Source organism: Macadamia integrifolia, chromosome 5 (assembly GCF_013358625.1).
Source record: "Macadamia integrifolia cultivar HAES 741 chromosome 5, SCU_Mint_v3, whole genome shotgun sequence".
Lineage (NCBI taxonomy): Eukaryota > Viridiplantae > Streptophyta > Magnoliopsida > Proteales > Proteaceae > Macadamia > Macadamia integrifolia.
Window position 1 is genome coordinate 39,281,526 of NC_056561.1, and position 22,223 is coordinate 39,303,748.

General features: G+C 36.5%; 2 protein-coding genes across 2 annotated transcripts; one reads left to right on the forward strand and one right to left on the reverse strand.

Moving 5' to 3' along the window:
* The first annotated feature begins 3,077 nt into the window (after positions 1-3,077).
* On the forward strand, positions 3,078-8,749 carry LOC122079912. The gene is made up of 5 exons (XM_042646698.1): positions 3,078-3,500; positions 3,635-3,720; positions 3,843-4,148; positions 4,309-4,392; positions 8,075-8,749. Exons 1-5 carry the CDS (start codon positions 3,093-3,095, stop codon positions 8,496-8,498), a joined length of 1,308 nt encoding a protein of 435 aa, XP_042502632.1. The 5' UTR covers positions 3,078-3,092; the 3' UTR covers positions 8,499-8,749.
* Positions 8,750-11,514: 2,765 nt separating this feature from the next.
* Positions 11,515-15,397, reverse strand: LOC122077818 (inorganic phosphate transporter 2-1, chloroplastic-like). The gene is made up of 3 exons (XM_042643713.1): positions 14,472-15,397; positions 12,807-12,998; positions 11,515-12,675 (listed from the first exon to the last, which is right to left on the reverse strand). Exons 1-3 carry the CDS (start codon positions 15,210-15,212, stop codon positions 11,854-11,856), a joined length of 1,755 nt encoding a protein of 584 aa, XP_042499647.1. The 5' UTR covers positions 15,213-15,397; the 3' UTR covers positions 11,515-11,853.
* Between the last annotated feature and the right edge of the window lie 6,826 nt (positions 15,398-22,223).

Genomic DNA, 22,223 nt, shown 5'->3' on the forward strand with positions numbered 1-22,223 from the left:
AACACTATTTTGAGTAGCTTTGTAAACCCAAACCTGATTTTGGGTATTTTTGTTAACTAAAACTTTGGGTGCGTAGTTTTGTAGACCCAAACCTAATTTTGGGTATTTTGGTTAACCAAAACTTTTTGTTCGTAATTTTATAAAAGGAAACCCAAAAATAGGTAATCATGTAATTTTTTCCTTTTTTTGGGGGTGGGGGGGAAGGAGTACAGCCGTTGGATGCTTACTGGATTTTACTGCTCATCATAAAAGATTTTTTTGTCAAAAAGTTTTGTAGACAGCCCATCTAATGAAGCCCCTTGCCTAGTCAACCCTAGTAAAGACATTTAAAAGTATGATATGACAATTTTAAACATTTAATAGATTAGAATAAGATTTAGATTTATCATGTATTTATTGAATATCAAAATTTCAATTCTTTACCCATATTTGCATATTTTCCTCTTGTATCATGACTTAATGAGCCATCTATTTTCAAATAATTTTTAACAAACTAATTTTAATGGTTTTTTATATCATTGTTGTACTTTGTGGAACTTTGGATGAAATTTGACATGTGGATAAAGGCACAATGGGCCTATCCATATTTTCTTGGGAAAATTACATGATTATCCACTTTTGAGTTTCCTTTTACAAAATTACTCACAAAAAAATTTGGTTAACAAAAATACCCAAAATTATGTTTGGATTTACAAAACTATCCACCCAAAGTTTCAGTTAACAAAAATACACAAAATCAGGTTTAGGTTTACAAAACTACCCAAAATAGTGATTCTTCATCTTCCACATATAATGTGTATTTTTTTTATTATTAAAACTTTGAGTGGGTAATTTTGTAAAGGGAAACCTAATTTTGGGTATTTTTGTTAACCGAAACTTTTGATGGGTAATTTTGTAAAAAGAAACCCAAAAGTGGGTAATCATGTAATTTTTCCTATTTTCTTCATATGGTATATATTGAAAGAGAGATAGATTTCATTTATCAATCCAATGTAAGTTTCCTTTCACAAAAGGAGAAAGAAATCAATGTAGCTCTCCCAAATTGCCTATCACATAGCCCTCCCCCACTTTCCCTTCCATGTCTAGAACCACAAATAAATGTGAGGACTAAATTGGTAGAAACATGCAATCTCAACAATTCGAGTTGGGAAACAATCTCTCTGTAAAGTCAAAGTAAAATTACATACATTATAACCATCTCGAGAATGGAGGGGGGGGGAGCCTTGTGTAATTGTCCACTTAATAAACCCTTTGTGCAAATTTCAGAATAAAGTATTCCCACCCCACCTCTAATAAAATATATAAATAAATAAAAAGGGAAAAATTCACCATTTGAATCTCATAATTACTCCTCTTATTGTTCTCACAATAAATAAATAAAATTTTACTCTTCATTATACAAAGGTAAATGCATTTGGCATTATTTCAAGAATTTACTGCTTAGAAGTGGTATATGAAGAGATTCTCTCTTAACTTATGAAGAAAAACTTGATCATTTTATTTGTAAGTTTTCCTCACTAGGAGGAAAGGAAGAATTCATGTGACTATGTAACCGTTGGCGAGCAATCATGCTTGTTCCATCTCAAACTCTCATCCCTATTGTTTGGTTTTTGAAACTATACCTCCCTTTGAACGTCTGATTAAAAAAAATTCTTCGTTTCACCATGGATGAAAGAAAACTTTATTCTTTCTTTCTTTTCCATCTCCCTCTACAAATATGATTTGAATAGTATTATTTGGGCATAAGACCCAATAAATCCACTTTGGATAAAGCAATAGACTAAATGTGCAGACACCCAAATTTATAAACTGCCCATCATGGATTAGTAATCTTGGAATTGATACGGATTTCAACTCGCATGGATCGGATAATTTTACCTCTATTTTAATTAAAATTATTTTTTTATTTTTTATTTTTTATAAATTTGCTCCTATCAATACAAATTGATCGATCCAATCTGATATCAAGTTTTAGAACCATGCCTACCATAACCTATCCTATGTTTCTATTTCTTTTGGGGTGGGAGGGATGCCAAGTTTAGCATAGATTGCACACATGTGCACCCTCCCAGTTTCACGTCCCTACCAAACCCAACTACCATTAGATCAAAGTTTAATTCCAACTACCATTACAAATAGAATTTCGGGCAACCTCACCATTGAAAGTGTGCTGCAAAACCCTCATCTAGAATTAAACCATGTGATAAATAGATGGGCTCATCGGTAGGTGAGTGCCAAAAATAGATATTTCACCCACCACACCACTAGTTAATTTGATCAGTTGATATCTAAGGTATAAGTGCTAATCTTTTGTCCTATTGATTATCCATATTTGTTAATTAAACAAATAGAACCCTCCGTATATATATGTGCGTAGATAAGCAAATGTATGAAAAATGTAGATAAATACATAAAAAGGGTATATAATTGAATTTGAGTATAAAATTTAACTTGCATGTAACCTATCTAGATTGCCTCTTTATCAATCAAACATTTTGAAATTGTCCTATTATTCCACCATATGACAATAAGGAATTCCACTAAAGAAAACACATATTCTCAATTAGTACAAAGTTTTTTTTTTTTTTTTTTTAACCATGATGAAAGAAAACCCCTTGACCAAGGCTTTAAGAAAAACAAGATAGGATAGCGTCCAATAAATGAATGCTTTTATTGACTTCGTCTTAAAAAAGAATATTTTAGGACCCTAAAATGACAGATGAACCCAACACAATGGGTGTAGGTGTAGGAAAACTTTCTTCAAGCGTTATTTCGGAGAACCCACATTTTATAGGTAGAAACTAGCTTTTCAGACAGCAAGCCAATAGAATATGGTGGTTTGGAATATTAACTCCATTGGGGCCTCTGATGGGCTAATGGGCTAATGGGTCTTACAGGTTAGCGTAACTACGTGGCCAACATTCCCACCACAAAAATAAGGTTCGAACCTGAACCTGTTCTGTAATTTTCTTACAAAAGCCGCCCACGAAGGCAAGGATTATTATTGGCCTTTCCAACTTCATACCCTGTGACGTCACAGTTGAGTACTCGACCTCACCTATATATTTCAACCGACAAGATTTACAGACGGAATGAAACTTTTTTCTTTGGGTTTCCCTCGCCCAAGCTTATTTCTCAGCTTTGTTCAATTTCGTCCTCCGACTTCTCTGCGAGCATTAGTTTCTACCATGGCCGGTGTTGGAGAAGATCAGTCTTCTTTCTCCGGAAATCATGATGGTCTTACGGTCGATCCTTCCAAGTCTCAAATCGACGGAGGCGTTAGCGTTACCGACGCTGAAGACTTGAAGTATGGATTCCAGCGACCTGAAATGTACAAGAGCTCTCTTGCCGGAACTGTTGATCCCTACGATCGCCATGTGTTTTTATGCTACAAGAATGCTGAGAGCTGGCCTTCTCGAGTAGAAGCTGCTGAATTCGATCGACTTCCCAGTCTTCTCGCTGCCGCTCTTAAATCTCGTAAGAACGAAATTCAAGGGAAGGTTGGTTCCGATCCTATTTAATTTTTTTTTTATTTTTTTTTTATATGTTACTTCTTGAATTCTAGGTAGCTATGATCTGGTCGATTAGAGCTCAGGAAATGTGGTAGTGAGGTTTTGGTGGTGTACATGGACAGATTCGTTTGACGATATGTGAGGGGCGGGATGGTACAGAGTCTACAAATGGGGATGTCTTGATTTTTCCAGATATGGTCCGATATAGGTAACTGTCAGGACAAGTAGAAGTCTTTTTTTTTTTTTTTTAAATTTCCAATTGCAATGTTCTTGACTCGAGTTAATTTTTTCCTGAGGATCGTCCTTTTCTTTGGGGTTTAATTGATGAAGGGGTTTGACACACTCTGACGCTGATAATTTCGTTGAGGATGTGCTCGTGAAAGGCTCTACGTGGGTTTCTGGAGCTCCTGAAGCCTTAACTGGCTCACACATATTTGTGTGCTCTCATGGTAGTCGAGACCGGAGATGTGGTGTTTGTGGTCCGGTTCTTATAGATAAGATTAAAGAGGAGACTGAATCACGAGGGCTTAATGATAAGGTATTCGTCAGTCCGTGCTCTCACATTGGGGGGCACAAATATGCTGGGAACTTGATAATTTTCAGTTCGAATTCCGAGGGAATAGTTACTGGTCATTGGTAAGATTCATGCATTGATTCCTTGCTTTGCCTCCCCTCCGTCCTCCACTTTGTCTTCCAGATTTTAAACATTCACGTGAAATCAACTATTTGATTATGTCTGACGAGTTCTCATATATTACTGTTGTTTGATGAGAGTTTTTTTTTTTTTTTTTTGCAGGTATGGTTATGTTACTCCTGATGATGTCCCCATTCTGCTTGAGCAGCATATTGGAAAGGGAGAGATTGTAGAACGGCTATGGAGGTATGTGAATTTGTCAATTTCACTTATGTACTCTTCTATTGAGAAAATGCCAGGCTAAGGTTTATGTTATGTTCAATTGAAAATAAATTGGTGCTGGCTTCTCTGATCAACTGAAGCTGGTGAAGGCACAACTAAAGCAATTGTAGTTAAGGTGATAAACTTAAGGGAAATGCAAGAGGAGTAGTTTCCCAAAGTTTTATCTGATACGCATACTGTTGTTCCAAATGAGGTCGACCTTTTTATAGATTTAACTGGATAGAGGCATAAACCATGGTCGTCATTAATACCTTCATACTGCTAGCTATGACAAGTGAATGAACAAGAGACTTTTTAGATTGCCAATTGCTTGAGTAGTAACTATTAAGCCAGCTGAGGTCATTGTCGCCAATCTACACCACATGCATCATTCTCTCCTATAAGAACTTAGTGCTTAGTGCAGTCAGGCTTCACTCTTCCTCAACTCAACACATTGTTCACAGGGAACAAACTAATACCAGTAGGCAGGTGGTTTCCTAGACTTTGACTGTCTGTATGTGTGTTACCTTAAGTGGTTTCAGCTGGGCTGATTTACTTATAATATATTGACATATTCTGATTCGGTATTGTTAGTAAACAGTGTGTGGTATTTTATGGTTGGTTTAAATTTCATAATCAGAGTTTCTACTACTAAACCATTTATTTCATTAATATCCCATTATGAAAAGCTTACATTTCTGCGTGCTTGTGATGGAGATAAGGAAAATTAATTCCCACGGTTCCTCGTAGATGACTCTGTGCTGAGATGATAAAAGTTCAGGGAGGTGATGAAAATCATCCACGTGGATAGATGATGTGGTAATTTTGACAGGTGGATAGAGAGGAAATGGTCTATAAAACCATGTGTCAAATTATTTCATACTGAATTCAAATACCCTCCAGTGAATTGCATGCATCCCCATATATACCCATGCACGACGCTTATGGTACTCCAACCACTATTTTTCACTTTCCCACAGTCTTGAATCTTTCAATGCTCTTTTTTGTCACTTGGCAGGCTCCATTTAGGGCTGAAATTTGACATGTAAGCAGGGGACATTGGGGTCTACTTGCCCCCCAAAACTGAACCCCATCTGACCTATCACGTGGCATATATTGGGCTGCGCAGGAACAGCTTCATTGGTGGGCTGCCCAGAGCCAAGAACTCAATTTAAATGAACCTGAATAGGGCCTGTTATGTGCAGTATATCATCTTTAGGCCAGTTGTCACCACGTCTAGGCGACCCAAGGTGCTGGAGGGGGCCTGGACACAAGGCGACCAAGGCACCAGGACTTGGCGACACCTTGACAACTTCGCCTTAGGCCTGTGAATATATTCAATTTAAATTTTATTTCTGAATTTGATTTGAGTACATATCTATGGTAGCCAAATTCAGTAGAAGAGCTATTGGAGCTGAAGCTATCAGTTTTGACCCTAGGTGCTGATGGGACTCCTATATCTCTCTAGATCTTAAGTTATATTAAATTGAAACTTGGATTCAGAGTCAGATTTTGATTTTATCATTATAACTGTCATAGTACAAATGAGGTAATGCTTTAAATAGGTGACTTTTGAAACTGAAACTGGGTTATTCAATGGGTAATCTTGATTTATTATGCATTTATTAAAAATGCTTGTCTTTATGAAGCATTGTATTACCGCATGATGTATAATGACTGTTCACAGAGTCGACTTTTGTCATATAAAACTGGAATTCTGGTGATAAAGAAAATGATCATTGATTGGATGCTAATCAAATGATTCAAATCTAATGCTGGTATGGGTGCCCATTATTGGATTAATCTTGGATTCGCTATGAAAAAAAAAAAAAAAACAGAGGACAATGAGTGAATGACAATTGCAGGAGCTTGGGATGGTATTCTATTTTCTCATGCAATAAGGAGTTGCATGGTAGTAATCCAGTTGGTTCTTAGAAAATATCTTGTATTCTTGTTTTGTCTTCATTATGATAGCTGAAGATTGTCAGTGTTTTATTTTTTCAATTATCCAAGTGCTACGAGGATTTTAATGGGTGGAAATGGAGAAATTTGTTTTAAATTCACTTTAGACAAAGCCACTTGTTTTTTCCTATTTTTGGATGGTAAATACTTTTCAGAACATAGAGAGAATTTTAACAGCCTAGAAATGGAAGTGGAACTTCCTTTTGGTTGTCCTCAAGAATGACCATCCTTTGTCTATTTAAAAAAAAAAATAAATAAATAAATAAAAAATGAGAGAAATTTTTTAGTTATATTTTAAATGATAAAAAGAAAGGTAAAAAATAGTCTCCATTCTTTGAACCAATTATATACTTCGTTGAGATTGGTAAACCAAGTAGACGACTCCTTAAAGAACAAAATATTAGAATTTCATCTTGTGCAGCTGAATCAGAAAGACACAAATACCGGTTGCAACAGATTTGAACTTTTAACTTACTAGGCCCCTGCAATATTTCCTGATGATATGGGGGAGCAGAAATCCGGAAGTTTCTCTGTGTGTTTCTGATGATAAGGCCAAAATATCAAAGTCATACTAGTATTGCTAGGTTAGCCTCTGTGGAGTTTTGCATAGACCACCAGTTGAGTATATTACTGTCATAAAAAAAGTTAGCAACTAAAAGTTATTGATCCTGGCTGTTGTGGCAATTGGAAATCTGGTATTTTTCTCTTCATCTGACAGCAAACCAAATGTGTGACTGAATTCATATTCCTACATTCCCCCAACTGTTTGGATGGTGGCTTGGGGTTCTCTTTCCCATGATAAATTATTGTTCTCTTTCCCATGATAAATTATTATTCACAGAAATAGACTACTGGATCATAGACGATGTGCACTATCCAAATCTTTCTGGAGTGAATCATGTAACAATGATTTTTCTATTACCCTAGTTATTATATGAAAGTAAGATGGATAACTCAGCTATCATAGTTCTCTACTTTTCTTCCTAGCTTTTACTTGTGTTTTCATTCTTTTCATTCTTTTCATGATCATTTGAGATTACTGTGGTGCAAAATGGGTTAATTTCATACTCCTGCCTTATTTTTCAATGGTGATATAGCAATTTGGTTGGTGTTATCTAGAGTTCTTGGTGTTTGTGTTCATGTTCATTTGTCCTTGTCCATGTGTCGCATTTCTACCATTAGTTATAGCTCTCAGGAGAGCCAAACACTGGACTTTGGTGGATGCATTTGCTGTTCTGCATATTACCCCTAAGGGCTTTAGTCACATAAAATGTATTTGATCACTGCAGAATACTACCACTATGATCTATTTAGCTCTATCAAAAAAAATCAGAATCTATGAAGTCCAAACCTAGTTACTTCTGAGCAATCATATTGGATACATACTGGATCCAATCTTATGGATCACCCTATTCTAAATTTCTACCATTTTTCCCACATGTGTTGGGCAGTAGGTTTCATGTTGCTTCTGAGTGACCATATTTCAACCAAGCCAACTAGGAGGTTATTGTTTGTCACATTCAATTTTACTTGTTTTATGACTCGTCAAATATGTGTTGGATACTTTTGGTCCAGTTCTATGGTTCCTTATTCATCGTTTAGACCATGTTCTTATTTATCTCGGCAAAGTTTTAGATGGGATAATTCCAGTAGTTTTCTTCATTGTCAAACAGACAAACCAATGTAATTAGATTGCAATGTGCAGGGGTCAAATGGGTTTGTCCAATGAAGAAGAGGAAAACAAAGGTGAACACAAGCATTCACCCAAAAAGAAGAAACGTGAACACAAGCATCAAGAAAATGGTGGAATGGCTTATAATGGGACGAACTTGGAGAAAGGGGAGACTGAACCCAAAGGAAGTAGTGGTGAATTCAATCTGAAAGATGGAGGGAGCTGTTGTCAGGGTGCCAATGGGTTTTCATGTTGCAGGGATGAAAAGGTAGAAGGGAAGAGTGAAATTGCAGGAAAGAAACAAAGACAAGGTACTGATGTGCGCAAGAATATGTTTGGCAGGCTCACAGTTTGGGCAGAAACATGGGAGCAAAGTGATATTCTTGCAGCAGCTGCTGTTATTGGAACTGTGGCATCTGTTGCTGTGGCTTATAGCTTCTATCGAAGGTCAGGGTGAATACCTCCCCATTTCATAATCCCATTTGCCTGTTTACCTTATCAGTGGTGGTGTAGAGACGGGCCCTTGCAAAGTATCCAAAGAAGGGAGGTAAAAACGGTTAAATAATAATCTGGGATATGTTTTTTTTTTATCTTGTGGGAGTCAACTAGATGAGTATGTAAAAACATCACACCCCACTTTAAAGGTGAACAATCCTGAGCAGGAATTACGGAGATGATATAATTTCATATCCATTACCGTTTTAGGGTGATTGAGCTTCTTGAAAACTTCAAATTTTATTACTGTATGCCCACACAGTTGCAGAACACGCACAGTTTAAAAGTCCGGAATGGGGATCCAGGTTGGTATTGGCCGATTTCGATCCGTCAGAATCAGCCCAATGTTATCTTAACCCCAAGTAATGGAATGGGACCGGCCGATTTCAAGCTGATTTAGTTGATTTTATCGATCAACGGATACATCCAATTAGACCCCATTTTTAATACCCTGATGGGCCTGGTCCTCTCTCTGTCTCTCTGCGCACCGATGTTGTGATCTAATCATTTTCATTATTTTTTCTAAGCGGGGAAATTCTTGTTGGTTGGCTATCTTTCTTTCCCATCTAACATATGCCTTTGCAATTCAGGGCTTTGCCATTGATGCTATGTTGAGAGGGAGTAGAGGGAGAAAAGACTGCAGTTAAGGTTAAGCTTAATGGTTTGAACTTCTTGTGTTGTCAATGTGTTACTGTCTCTCTCTGTCTCTCCCTCTCCGTAATTTGCATTCCGGTCATTTGGTTGTGATTAGGACCAACAAATGTGTTAAGATTTCAAGTTCATATCAAGACTAAAACGATTATCTAACTGGACGACATGCGTACTCAAAACAGAGTATGAGGGAGTTAGCCTGAGTTTAGTCCAACTGATTCAAAAGGAATAAAGTTTGGCAGATTTTCCCATCGTTCTTTCTATTGCATCTTAATATTTGAAGATTTCCTATCACTACGTCGGTGTAGATCCAGGTAATCCTTTGTTCCATAGCATCGATTCCCAAGAGGCCACAGTTATTGGAAGCAAACATATTAAAGATGATGAGCGCGCACATTTTAGCTATGTTACTAATATGCGTAACGGGTCTACTATTCTGCCTTAGCCTGATATAACAGAGTAAAACACAAAAATATGTTAATTCCGGGCATACTATATTTAATTATTCAAAAATAGAATAAGTACATGATCCATAGTTTTCAAACCTTCCTCTGCCTCGCAAAATTGTGATTGTTTGTCCACAACGTGGTGCTTTTATACGAAGGAATGGTTCAAAAGTGAGCTGGTGATGGAACAAGCAACGTGGGTGAAGAGGGTCACTTGCAGTCAAAATGTTTGAAGCAGACCATGTAGGAAAACTTTGCCTTAGTTACTATTGATTTAGTCATACAGTGGGAGTCTGTGTGTGTGTGTGTGTGAGAGAGAGAGAGAGACAGAGAGAGAGACAGAGACAGAGAGAGACAGAGACGCCCTTACTATTATTGTTCTGGTAAGTGATTCTGTCAGCAGACACACAAGCCAAATGGTGCACTTACCCAGTTTTTCCATTCTGATCAGCCAGTAACAGAGCCACTCCTTTGCTTTAGAAGGTTCCCAGCACCCCCCTCCCCCCAAACAGACAAAAAAAAAAGGGAGAGAGAGAGAGAGAGAGAGACCTCACAAAGTCAGCTTCAACTACCATGAAGATGAATTAATCTATTCCCTGCTGGGAAAATTAGTTCCTTACTATGAACGACATTGAAAATAATTCCAGAGAGAACTTCATTAAATTTGGTTTTAACTTGGCCTGTTACAATCAACTTACCACACAGAAATGGCTATACTATCATGTTCAGCTGCAATTGGCAGCCCAGTCCAGCTGCTGGGAAGCTTTATGAAAGACTGATGTCTTGAAGATTCTTTTAATATGTTCCAACAGACAAAGCATATGGCAGTGAAATGGTTTGTGTATATCATATGTTTCTAATGGTGGCTGAATCTATTGTATAGGGTTTGCAGATTATCTTTGACTTATGATTGTGTATACACAGTCTTCTTCTAGTTGCTCCTCAATGATTTAAACTGTTGGGATATCTATTTATGGAATCAAGGATGTGTAATTTTACAGGGAGCAATCATGAGTCCTTTGCCGATGACCGCGAAGAGTGCATGAAAATATGTACATGATTTGTGCTCATTTCTTCGAAGAAAACTGGCAGGTGATATAGTTGTTTGAAATGAAAAATAGGTTTGCATTTGTATTATTAATTCCTTTCTTCATCTAACCATGCAAATGGATATTTGGGGGTGAAATGTTGCTATATGAAGTGCAAAATATGATTGCCTTCTAGTGTTTCACAGTAGTAAATTACTCGATTAAAGCTTATAGACTTCTTGCAGAATTGGTAACATTCCTTTCTTATTGCTGCCTGTCTACCTCCAACCTCCCTTTTTCGGGCAGTACTTCTCTTCCTGCAGACTCATCTATCTAAACTTTCTGTTCTTTTAATGCACCTGGACACATAGATGGTATTTATCATGTATCCTTTGTAGGACAATACTTTTTAAAGATAATGATTCAACTTCTGGAGCATGAAAAACATGATAAGCTGGCGGAATCAGAATCCATCATTTCTGCATCTCAATGGAGCTACCAACTATCGATTCTCATTTCAACTAACATAAGACTTTTAGAACCTCATAAGATCACAGATCCCCCAATAAAGAGGTATCCCATACTTGTACACCAAGTTACTATAGAAGTCTCCCACCTGGAAGGTACTGGGGTTGAAGTCACTGATGATGGAAAATGCTGTTTCTTAATGGTTTTTATACTCTTCTAGGTGGGGCTGTAGATTAAGGCAGCCATCTACTTTGTAGTTGCTCATAAAAACACCAGCATCAACAATGAAAAAAAATAAATAAATATTAAATAGTAAAGTAATTAACAGAAAACAACTCATACTTAAACTTTCACTAAACATGAAATATAATTTGAAAGAAGAATCTGTCAAAGAAACTTGGATTTTTTAAACTCAAAATTTAATACCAAACTACTTGAATCCTTCTGTACAGCAACTGAGTACATTTGCATGGCATTCGGTTTGTATGAAAGTAAAGGAGATCTTTAATTTCACAGAAGAATTGGAAGCCTCATCTTTTATAGTTTCAGAACCAGAGATTACAAATAATTCACTCATTTCTAGTCCTTTGTTTCTCTTTCAGGGAGAAATTTTTGGATAAAAAGCAAACATTTCCCCGCATCTAGAGTCTAGACTTCAACTTTGATCAGTTATGCAATTGATATTAAAAGTGAATCTGTCCTTCTAATCTTTCAGAAGTACACCTTAAAGTATATATGACAAGAGCCTTGTCAGGATCCACGTGTAGAATACGGAGAAAAATGCACCAACGGGGATAGTGATGGCCCAAGAAGCCACAATCTCCCTTACCGTCTCTGCTCGTACACTGTTAAGTCCCCTTGCAAAACCCACACCCATGACAGCTCCCACAAGAGTGTGTGTTGCAGAGATGGGGAGTCCCAACTTTGATGCAAAGAGAACCACGGAAGCTGCTGCAAACTCGGCCGCGAATCCCCTTGTTGGTGTCAGCTCTGTTATTTTCTTCCCAATGGTTGATATCACCCTGTACCCCCACATCATCAGTCCTGCAACAATCCCAAATCCTCCCCATGCAAGAACATCATTTGGAATGACAATCTCAGTTCCACTGGCACTGCCCTGGAGAATAGATAATGCAGCAGCTAATGGGCCAATTGCATTTGATACATCATTTCCCCCATGCGCAAACGACATGAAGCAGGCTGACAGAACCTGCATGTAGCCAAATACACCATAGACAATTTCCAGCTGAGCCCCCTTGGGGCCTGCAATGTCAGAGAGGAATCCAACATTCTTACTCTGGGAAGGCTCCTCTTTTTGCTCTGCTTGTGACAATTCAGCCGTAAGCAGGTGTCCAAGCTGTTTGTGGATAATTCTACTGACCAGGAGTGCACCTGCCATGCCGAAGGCTAAGGCCTGTCCCAGAGCCACGGGAAGGTTTTTGCTGAGGGGGAAAGCTGCAAAGGAGATTCCAGTTACACCCACAAATACAGCAATAGGAGCAGCTGCAGCAGCAGCCTGCCCTGGGTTTGGAGCACTGTAGACAAACTGGAAAAAGGAAAGAATAGTCAGCATGTGAATTTCTATTCTTTATATATTTCCCAAAGTGGCTAGGATCCATTGGGAATATATGGTTTGTAAGCTTTGTAGTTTAAGTTTTATACACATGGAGAGCATACCCTGCGGATGCATTTGTACACGAGAAATGACACTGCTGCTCCCATGATAGGGGAGATGACCCATGATGAAGTTACCCTGGCTAGTGAACTCCAGAATACAGCACCTACTCCCCCATAGACTAGACCAAACCCAACCATTGCTCCTACTATACAATGTGTGGTGGACACAGGCCAACCAAAGTAGGATGCAACCTGGACAAGAAAAATTGTCAACGGCAATGAACTGGAACTAGAGAATCTTACAAAATCTTTTTTTCCCTTGAATAAATTCAATAGATTGTCATAGTTATGAAACTGTAAGAGAGATTATAAACATAATCCATCCTTCCGCATGTAAATTGACATATGCCTTTGCAGGATGGGGAAACTGGCAGGTAGTTGATATCTGATTTTCTTTAACATGTAAGATCTTGTAGTTGTATGTCTTTACACAATTTGTCTATTCCAGATCAAACAAAGACCATGCCTTTAAGTTGTGTTGTCAGAACTAGAAGTAACAATTTCTAAGCTGGTCAGTAACCTGTGGTATTTCAAAGATTCCTGCTCATCCGTATGTGTATCATTTCCAAGTACTATTCTGCAACGACTTCCAATGGTGATTAACTACAAGAGGTCCAGCCCTCTATTTGGGGAGACCTCAATGTGAGCTGGTATCTCCCACATCAATCAGCTCTTTAAGTTAACAATGCTTCCTGTAAATATAAAGAGCAAAAAGAGAGAGAGAGAGGCGATGGGGAAAATTGGGAGTCCCAATCAATGAGATGGGCTGCCCAGCTTCATTCATTATATAGACCAGAAATTTCAAACTCCTAATAGGAATAGGAAACCATAAAATAGGAAATAAAACTAACACCTGATTCTAATTTACAGACAACCCATAGTTAGACTAGCATACCCCTATGGGGAGTCATGGCTTGCGCTAGACAGCTGGCCACAACTCCTCACGCCATACTTCTGACACTTCCTTTCTTGTTTCAAAACATTCTACCATACTTTATGGGAGCTTTAGACTGAGCCAAATTAAAGTAAGAGTAAAGTAAAAACTAGTCATGTTCAAAATTATAACTAATATGAATAGCAGCCAAAACTCCCCATGATATGAGCTGGTCTGATAGTTTTCCTAACTACCTTCTGAATTATTTGGTTGTAGGCCCTATTTCTAGTAGATCTGCTTATTACATAGTTACAACCTATTCACCCAACAAATAAATATGATCGATAATTTTTTCCAAAAATGACATATCTGAAGACACTTAGGCAAAGAACAGAGACTCAAGAGTGGGGTTTCTCTTGTCAACATGAACTCATGTACAACAAATTCATACTAGGGTGTCTAAAAGTTGAACCCTTTATATTTGTCATGCTGGTGGTTAGTCCTTACAGTTGAACTTGAGGCTTCACTTATATGAGTAACAAATATATGATTCAATTTCGAGGTGTTCTCCAAAAGCTCCCTTAGAAGGTGTCATGGTTAGAAATTGGACTAGTTCAATGGCCTGCTTTCCTTCACTACACTAAATGCTCATCTTTCCAAATAATTCCTTGTTCAGCATTTTAGTTACTCAGGTGGTGGAAGATGAAAATGATCTGCAATGGGGAGCTCTGGAAACACAAAAAAAATGTATGGAAAGAAGAAGATAATGACAGAAGATCATGGGAATGGACCTGTAACCATGTACCAGCAGCAGCTAGAGAAGAAAGCAAACCCGTAAAGAGCAATGAATCCTTCCCCTGAAAAGAATTGGCAACAAGGATTCCCTTCTGCATTGTACCAGTCACATGGGTACCCATCAACATTGCCCCAGAGAACTCTAGCACTGCTGCAGTCAGCACCGCCTGCCGAATTGTTAGAGCACCGGAACCAACTGAAGTGCCCATTGCATTGGCAACATCATTAGCTCCAATGTTCCAGGCCATGTAAAACCCAAACAATAGTGTTATATAAGAAAGAAATTTAATCTTCAATGCTACTCCTCTCCCCATAGAAGTCATGAAAAAAGGAAGGCCAAGAGCAGCAAAGGCTATGCAAATAGAAATTGCAGAAGCTGTGCTTGAGGAGATGTTGAAGGCCTTAGCCATACCCAACAAGTCGTCAGATTTTGCATCCCCATGGCCTTCTTTACCCTCTTGGGATACTTCTTCACCCTCAGCTTCAGCAAAGGATGATAAGGTTGCAGAAGTGGGGAGGAGGAGGAGTTTGGAACTTTTTAGTCTCAGTATGGGAAGTGAGGATCTGGGTAATTGAGATTTGAGGTGTATAGTCTCTCTCTTGGAGAGGTGAGTTTGGTGGGAGCTGAGGAAAGGTGATTGGTGTCTGCAACCATGGAGCAGATGAGAGTTGTGAAGTAGGGCAGTATCTACTGCTAACCCGTTTCTGATGGAAGAGAGGTGAGAAGATGGAGACATGCTTTAATGGTTCCAGGGGAAGACAGAGATCTGAGGAGCTATGGAAGAGAATATCCTAAGAAGGTGAGTGTGGATTTGGGATCTTTGCATTGGGTCGATTGATTCTGAAACTAGTGGTGGTTGTGTTTCTTCAGAGCCTTCCCATCCACAAAATCAGTCCACCACCAGGAACAAAAATGGGGAGATAAAACTCAACACGCACGTAGTATATCCATCCCAGTCTCACACTCTCACCTAACCAGTGACGACCACCAGCCTCTAATTAAAAAAAAATAAAAAATCACTAGTCTCTAATATTTTGCTTTTATTTATTTCCTTCTTTTTTTTTTCCTTCTGTGTTTTAAATAAATTTGTTTTTTTCCTTCTTATTTTCTTGGGAAATATATGGTGTTGACTAAGATCCAAATATCATCCCCCAAATAAAAAAGAAACTATTAAGCCTCGCAAATTATACTCATCCATCCGAATGGCTTAGACACATATTTATAAGGGAAAATCTTATTGTAACTAAAGTAGTGAACTAAGAAGTTGTAGTCTTTACTACGAACATTAGGATAGCCTAGTAGAGGTAGCTTCGGCTTGTGGACTCGGCACCCAAGGGAAGAGGTCGTGGGATCGAACCCTGTCGTACGCATTATGTGAGTGTGTGTGTGTGTTTTTTTATTTATTCTATACCCACCCGTGGGTTGCCCAAATGGTTAGAGCATTTTAGTCTTTACTAAAAAGAAAAAAATTGTTGTTTTCTTTTTAGTCCTTTTAAGATAAGAGAATTTTTTATTTTTTTTTTTTCAATGAAGGATAAATCTTGTCATTTCATATAAATAATACATTAAATATTTTATTAAATATATTTCAATTTATTTAAAATTTCTTTTTTATCATTGTAATAAATATTTTTTGGGAAATTGGGCTTAGAAGGTTGCAACTTCATAATTCACCACCTTGGTAAAAAGAAGTTGCATTTTTTTATTTTTTATTTTTTGTAAGAACAAGAAGTTGCATTAATATGTATTAATGCATATATTTACTTTTTTTTATTTTGGAAATAAGAAAGATATTTTGGAAAAATATTATATGGATGGGCCACAGGTTTTTTTTTTGGTAGAAGAATGGACCACTGGTTATGCTATGTGAGAGGGTAATCTTGCAATTTTAACTATTGGATATTTAGGGAACGGTTTGAATTAACCATATCTTGAACTTCATTATCAAACTCGATCTCATATATTGGCATAGATTCTTTTGACAGTCTAAGCAACAATATACTTCTTTTTTTTTTGCTAGAAATCAAAATTGTATTAAAATGGAGAAGAGAAAAAAGATATAAATGGTACATCAAGAAAAACCGAAGCTAAAGAAAGGACCCCACCTTCGGCATTGCCATCAGCAGGGTCCTCCAAAGCTATCTGCAGAATCTAAATCTTGGTTTGGAGAAAGAATCCCATCTAATCTCCTCAATAATATGAGTAGGAAATTCCTCCATGGTTCCAGATAATCCTGTTTTTGCAGCTGATTTTGCAAGGTAATCTCGAATTTTTCAATTTTTTATTTTATGACTTGGCAAACTCTTTTCAAAACTAAAATATTACATGTAATGGGTGACCTCTTGGTCTAGTAGTCCACAAAATTTAGCACCATTTAACCAGCTGCATAGCAGAATTTGGTGAACTCTCAGATATACCTATGGACAAACCATTCCAAAAACCCGCTCCTTGATGGAGTAGGGATTGCTACTTGGTTGTACCAACTAGGGGAAGTGCACAAGCATCCAAGCAAGGGGGTAGGGTGGTATTTTTTTCCACCCATTGTGCACTTAGGGGTGCGTGACCAGGTGGCATTATTTTCCCCAACAAAAGATAAATATTAAAATGGGTAATTATCCATGTAATGTGGAAGGTGATATTTTCAAAAATCACAAGACAAATATGAGTCATCTATTTTTATGTTTTTCAAGTCTAAACGATCTATTCTCACTTTAAGTTGGGAGAGTGCACAATAATGTCCAAAGTACTGAGATATATACATAGACATATACATAGACATACAAGGGATATGTGCCAATGCAAAAGGATATTTAGTTAAATTAGACTATGAAATATGACACATGACTAATTTAGAGTATGTCCTCTCTATCCACATGACAATAGATATTTTGTGCCGTTTGAAAGATAAGAGTCCTTTTTGTACCATTATAATTCATCTAAGCGGATAACTAGCTACATTATTGAAAATCTATGTGCCCAAATAACCTTATGTGTACCTTGTTTTTATAATAATGAAAGTATCAAAGTTCTGAAGCATCATTGAAATGTCAAACAGAAAACCTAATAGCTCCCAGGGCCATGGATTATTTCATTTGAGTTGATCCAATTTACTAACTATTGAGTGTCTGCTGGGAGGTGCTAGCATAGCATACGCAGCTTGGCAATGTTCTTTCTCCCATTAATAATATATAATTATATATTTCAAGTATTTTTTGCATTTATTTATGCATAATGGAATTTTTTTTTTTTTAACTTTGTAAATAATATATCTATTTTTATACTTTTTTAGTGAATAATGTATTAGGCATGAGTATTTTGATTAAGGAATACACCCAAATGATGAGATCTGTGTTTCAGAATGCTTTTACATGTAGCCTATTTCATCACACCCTTATCAGTCATGTGGTAATTTAGATGGAGCCTGGCCACATCATGGATTTTTAAGAAAAAATGTTGAGAAGTCTTAAAGTAAGTTTGAATTCATTAATTAACATTAAAAAATGGTAGTTATATATATAACAATGAAAATTGATGTTTTCGAAAATCATAAGATAAATCTGAGTTGTTCATTTGTATTTTGTTCCCACTAAAAGTTGGGAGACTGCATAGTAAACTCTAGAGTATTGATAGACATGCGCATAGATATACATGAGACCTGCGCCAATAAAAAAAGAGGATATTTGATTGAATTAAACTTCAAAATTTGATGCATAATTAATCTAAACTACATCGTCTCTATCTAACGGTTGAAATAAACATATCATCAATCCATGTAGTAGAATAAATATCTTGTGATATTTGAGAAAATAATAGATATTTGTTACAATGATAATTTATTAGGGCAATCATAAAATGGTGAAAACATCGAGCTTGGTAAGTGACCAAATGTAAGTCTAATGCTGACAAACTAGATAGGGATAACGCATGCAGGCAGTGAACTCTTTCATTAGGAAAGGAAAGAAGTGCTAAGTGCTAAGTGCTAAGTGCTAAGCACGATAGATGGCATACGCTTGAGTGGCAAAAGAAAGTAAGATCGTACCTCTTTTTCCAAGTCAGTTTAAACATACAATTCATGCGAAAGATCAAGTTGGTGAGCCCTGTGATGGGAATCCTTCCCACATAGCTGGGTAGGATGGGATATTTTCCTCATAAATAGTTTGTTCAATAGATATTATCAAGAGTTGTTCACTTGTTTGGCTTTGTCATATGATAAAAGTAAGAAAATAAAGTAGATGATCAGCAGTTGGGGTTGGTGTCAATTTACTTTCTTAATGACAACAATAAAAACCACTTACCCCACAAAGCTTCCAAAAGAAAAATAAAAAAAAAGTAAAATAGGATTGGAAAAAAGGATTACTCACTAGATGGAAACTCATAGATCCATGGGAGGATCTTTTTGTGGTTGACAGTATAATATGTTTATCTTAAAAATTTCATAGTGTTTTTATTATATCCCGAGTGTAATTCCATTAGTCGAAAGACGCTCTCTGTTAACAGACCTCTCTAGGTCTAGTCTCCTTGTGACTGATTTATTATACGGGTTAGGTGTGACTAAAAAAAATAATAATAATAATAATTTGATAAAGATTTAACTAGTTTTATAATTTTTTTTTTTCAAAATTCTACAAGGTTGAGTTCATCTATTCTACTACTTATTGTAAACCTGTTATATAGATTCTTCCTCTTCTTCTTTTTTATTATTAATATTTTAAGTGAGTTTCAGAGGAATCTATAACCAGACAATGAAAGGTTTGGTATCTGGTTCAACTGTTAAAATTAAAGTTAGAATGCAAGTGGTGACAAGTCCAAATGTCACTGCAAAAATTCTATAAAAAATTCTATTACAAAAGCATGAGAGTTTGACATACCCTCCTACCTCCATGATAAAGGAAAAACAGAAAAAGATATGTAATCCCATTTCTTAGTTGGAAATGTGAAAAAAATACCTCAGATCGATCATGCTAAGGGCATGGGGTCCTTTCATTGAGGGGGTCCACTACATTCCTTGGGACCAGAAAACTTGTTGATTCTTTTGCTTCTTTTCTGCTTTTTGTATTGCATGTCGACATTTTACCCTCTAATAAAGTCAAAGTAGTCACAAATAAATTCATCTTTTGCACATCAATGTGGGATGAAGGGTCCTGGGTCCTGGGTCGGGTAGGGCAACCAGACTAATTAGACCAATTACATTAATACTAAGAAGAAGAAAGATCAAACAAACTAACTTTCCATGTTTGTATTTTTTTATGCATAAACAAGATTTATTTTAAGGGGAATGGATGACCACATTGCTTGTTCTAACTTACTTAGAACAAACAGTAGGCACATGAGACTATGGGAGAGATGGAGGAACTAGGGAATAAGGGAGGGCAAGGGGTCTTTCCACTAGAAGGGAGATAGAGGCAAATAGAGAGCGGCGGGTACATTGTTAGTGTGCCCAACCTTTTCCCTTAAAAATTATTGGATCTAGAGTTTTGAGAGTACAAACATGCTAGAAGTGCAACCTCTAATTAAAAATGAGATTTTCTTAGGTTAATAATTTATAACTTTGATTTTTTCCCATATTAGTATAACACGTTTTTTTTTTTAGTGAGGATAGCTATTGCGATTTAACATGTGTACTAAAAAATGTTTTAATATGACATAACGATGACCATATTCAAATTATTTTTGAAAACCCTTTTATAGCCTTAACTTACATAACTTATATCAAGGGGCAATCAGAGTAAGGTGCCATATTCTAAATACGCCTATCGAGGTGTCATTTAGATAGACCCGTAATAATATATTCACTTTTCCAAAAAAATATAAAACTTTTTTTAGAGGTCTAAATAGTCTATTTGAGCATTTAATTATTACATTAGGTAAGATTTTAAGTTTGTTACACATTCATGATTGTAAATGTTTTTATTTCCTTAGAAAAAGGGTTTATGCATGTTGTTAATAGGAACTCTTCATATACATGTGGATATGATGTGGCTATTAAATTCTATCCACTTGATAGAGATATAAATGATTGTTATATTAGTTACGTGTCAAATTTCAAAGTCTAATGCAATCGGATGCTCTTTCATGTATTGGCATGCATCTCTAATCACTATTTTGCATTTTCATATGGTATGAGTTTCAAAGTTTTGATTTATCGTGAAGCTAACACCAATATGACTTAAACATGACATGTTAATAGGAACCTAGGGGCCTAATTGTCCACAAAAGCCATATCCCAATCTAATTTGTCATTTGGCAGTTGTTGGACTTTAAAGTGAATCTGTGATTAACTAGGCTCCATAATTTAGTTTTAGGAAAATTTTCTTTGAACTACGAAGGCAGGGTACACTAGGGGCCCGTTTGATAACGTTTCAAGAAATGGAACAAAAAGCGTTTGATAAAACTGCTTTGTTTCACTTGTTTTCAGAAATAGAAATAAAAATTTCTACCTATTTATGGTTCAAGAAACAACCCAGGCGAACTTATTTTTCCGTTTTTGGAAACAACTCGTGGCCATTCTTTCGCTGGTTACTATCGACTTCTAGAAATATGACTTATCAAACTACTTCAATTCCGTGTCTGTTTTTAGAAACGAAAATTTATGTTTATGTTTCTTGAAACAAAAACGACAGAAATGTTATCAAACGGGTCCAAGTATTCTTCTGTATGTATCTCTCCTTTCATATGAAATGACTTCGTTACTATTCAATTTATGGTATAGTTTTATCCTTTTAGTTTAGTTTTATAATTTTATTTTTTGAGGCATATTTTCCTTCAACCAGTCGTCATACACGACAAGTGCCTTCCCTTTTTACCTAGGGATGTAAATGGAAAACGAAAAATCCAAATTTGTTTTGCAGTCATATCCATTGAATTCAAATTATCCAATAAAAATTATTCGATAAAAATTTATTCGATCCAAAAGATAATCAATTAATGATTTTAGGGTTCTTGAAGTTAGGACAAAGTATAGAGAGTTAGGGAAAGAACTAAGACCACTTAAAAAGATAGATTGAGAGCAAATAATATTCATTTGGGGGGTGGGGGTGGGGGTGGGGGTGGGGGGAAGTTCATATTACACAAGTTAGAGATGTAAACGAATAGTCGAAAATCCAAATTTGATCCGCATCCGTATCCGTTTAAGCTATCCATATCCGGTTGGAGAATATCTAAATCTAATCACATCTTATCTGTATTTAATCCGTTTACATCCCTATTTTACTCTCTCTCGCTCTTTTGGTGTTAACTGCTTGAACCTACTTTTCATTTGACCTGCACAAATCTAGGTATGAAGTCAAGTTTATTAACGGAGGTCACTCCACGGCTTTACTTGGTCTTATTTCTTATTTGACCTATAATAACCTTTAATGTCATGCATAAGGTCTCAACTAATTCATATTCTTTGTTGAACGACATTGACTTTGGCGAAGAGAGAATTCCCCAATCCACATGCAAGAAGTCAGGTTTTTTATTTTTTATTTTTGACAACAAAATAATCAAGCATGATTTATTATTTATAAATAATCTTACTCAAATAATTGTTTCACTTCCTTTAAGCAATTCCATTGTTCAACTACCCAAAAACAATAGTTTGGAGTCTTTCAACTCGAGGAATGCAAGTGCAAAGAGTCTTGTTTATATAATGAGGCAATGCAGCTCACATGGATCACTAAATTGACACTAGGGCTTTTAAGATAGGCTATTAAGGTTGACATATGGCCTTTCCAACAATCAAATGATTAATCATCGTCTTATAACC

Excerpts from the sequence above, each read along its gene's own strand:
- LOC122079912 (XM_042646698.1), top strand. The coding sequence starts at position 3,093 with ATGAAACTTTTTTCTTTGGGTTTCCCTCGCCCAAGCTTATTTCTCAGC. Across the intron at positions 3,721-3,842 it reads CCAGATATGGTCCGATATAG|GGGTTTGACACACTCTGACG; the intron begins GTAACTGTCAGG and ends TAATTGATGAAG. Across the intron at positions 4,149-4,308 it reads GGAATAGTTACTGGTCATTG|GTATGGTTATGTTACTCCTG; the intron begins GTAAGATTCATG and ends TTTTTTTTGCAG.
- LOC122077818 (XM_042643713.1), bottom strand. The coding sequence starts at position 15,212 with ATGTCTCCATCTTCTCACCTCTCTTCCATCAGAAACGGGTTAGCAGTA. Across the intron at positions 12,999-14,471 it reads CTGCTGGTACATGGTTACAG|GTTGCATCCTACTTTGGTTG; the intron begins GTCCATTCCCAT and ends TTTCTTGTCCAG. Across the intron at positions 12,676-12,806 it reads TGTACAAATGCATCCGCAGG|TTTGTCTACAGTGCTCCAAA; the intron begins GTATGCTCTCCA and ends TCCTTTTTCCAG.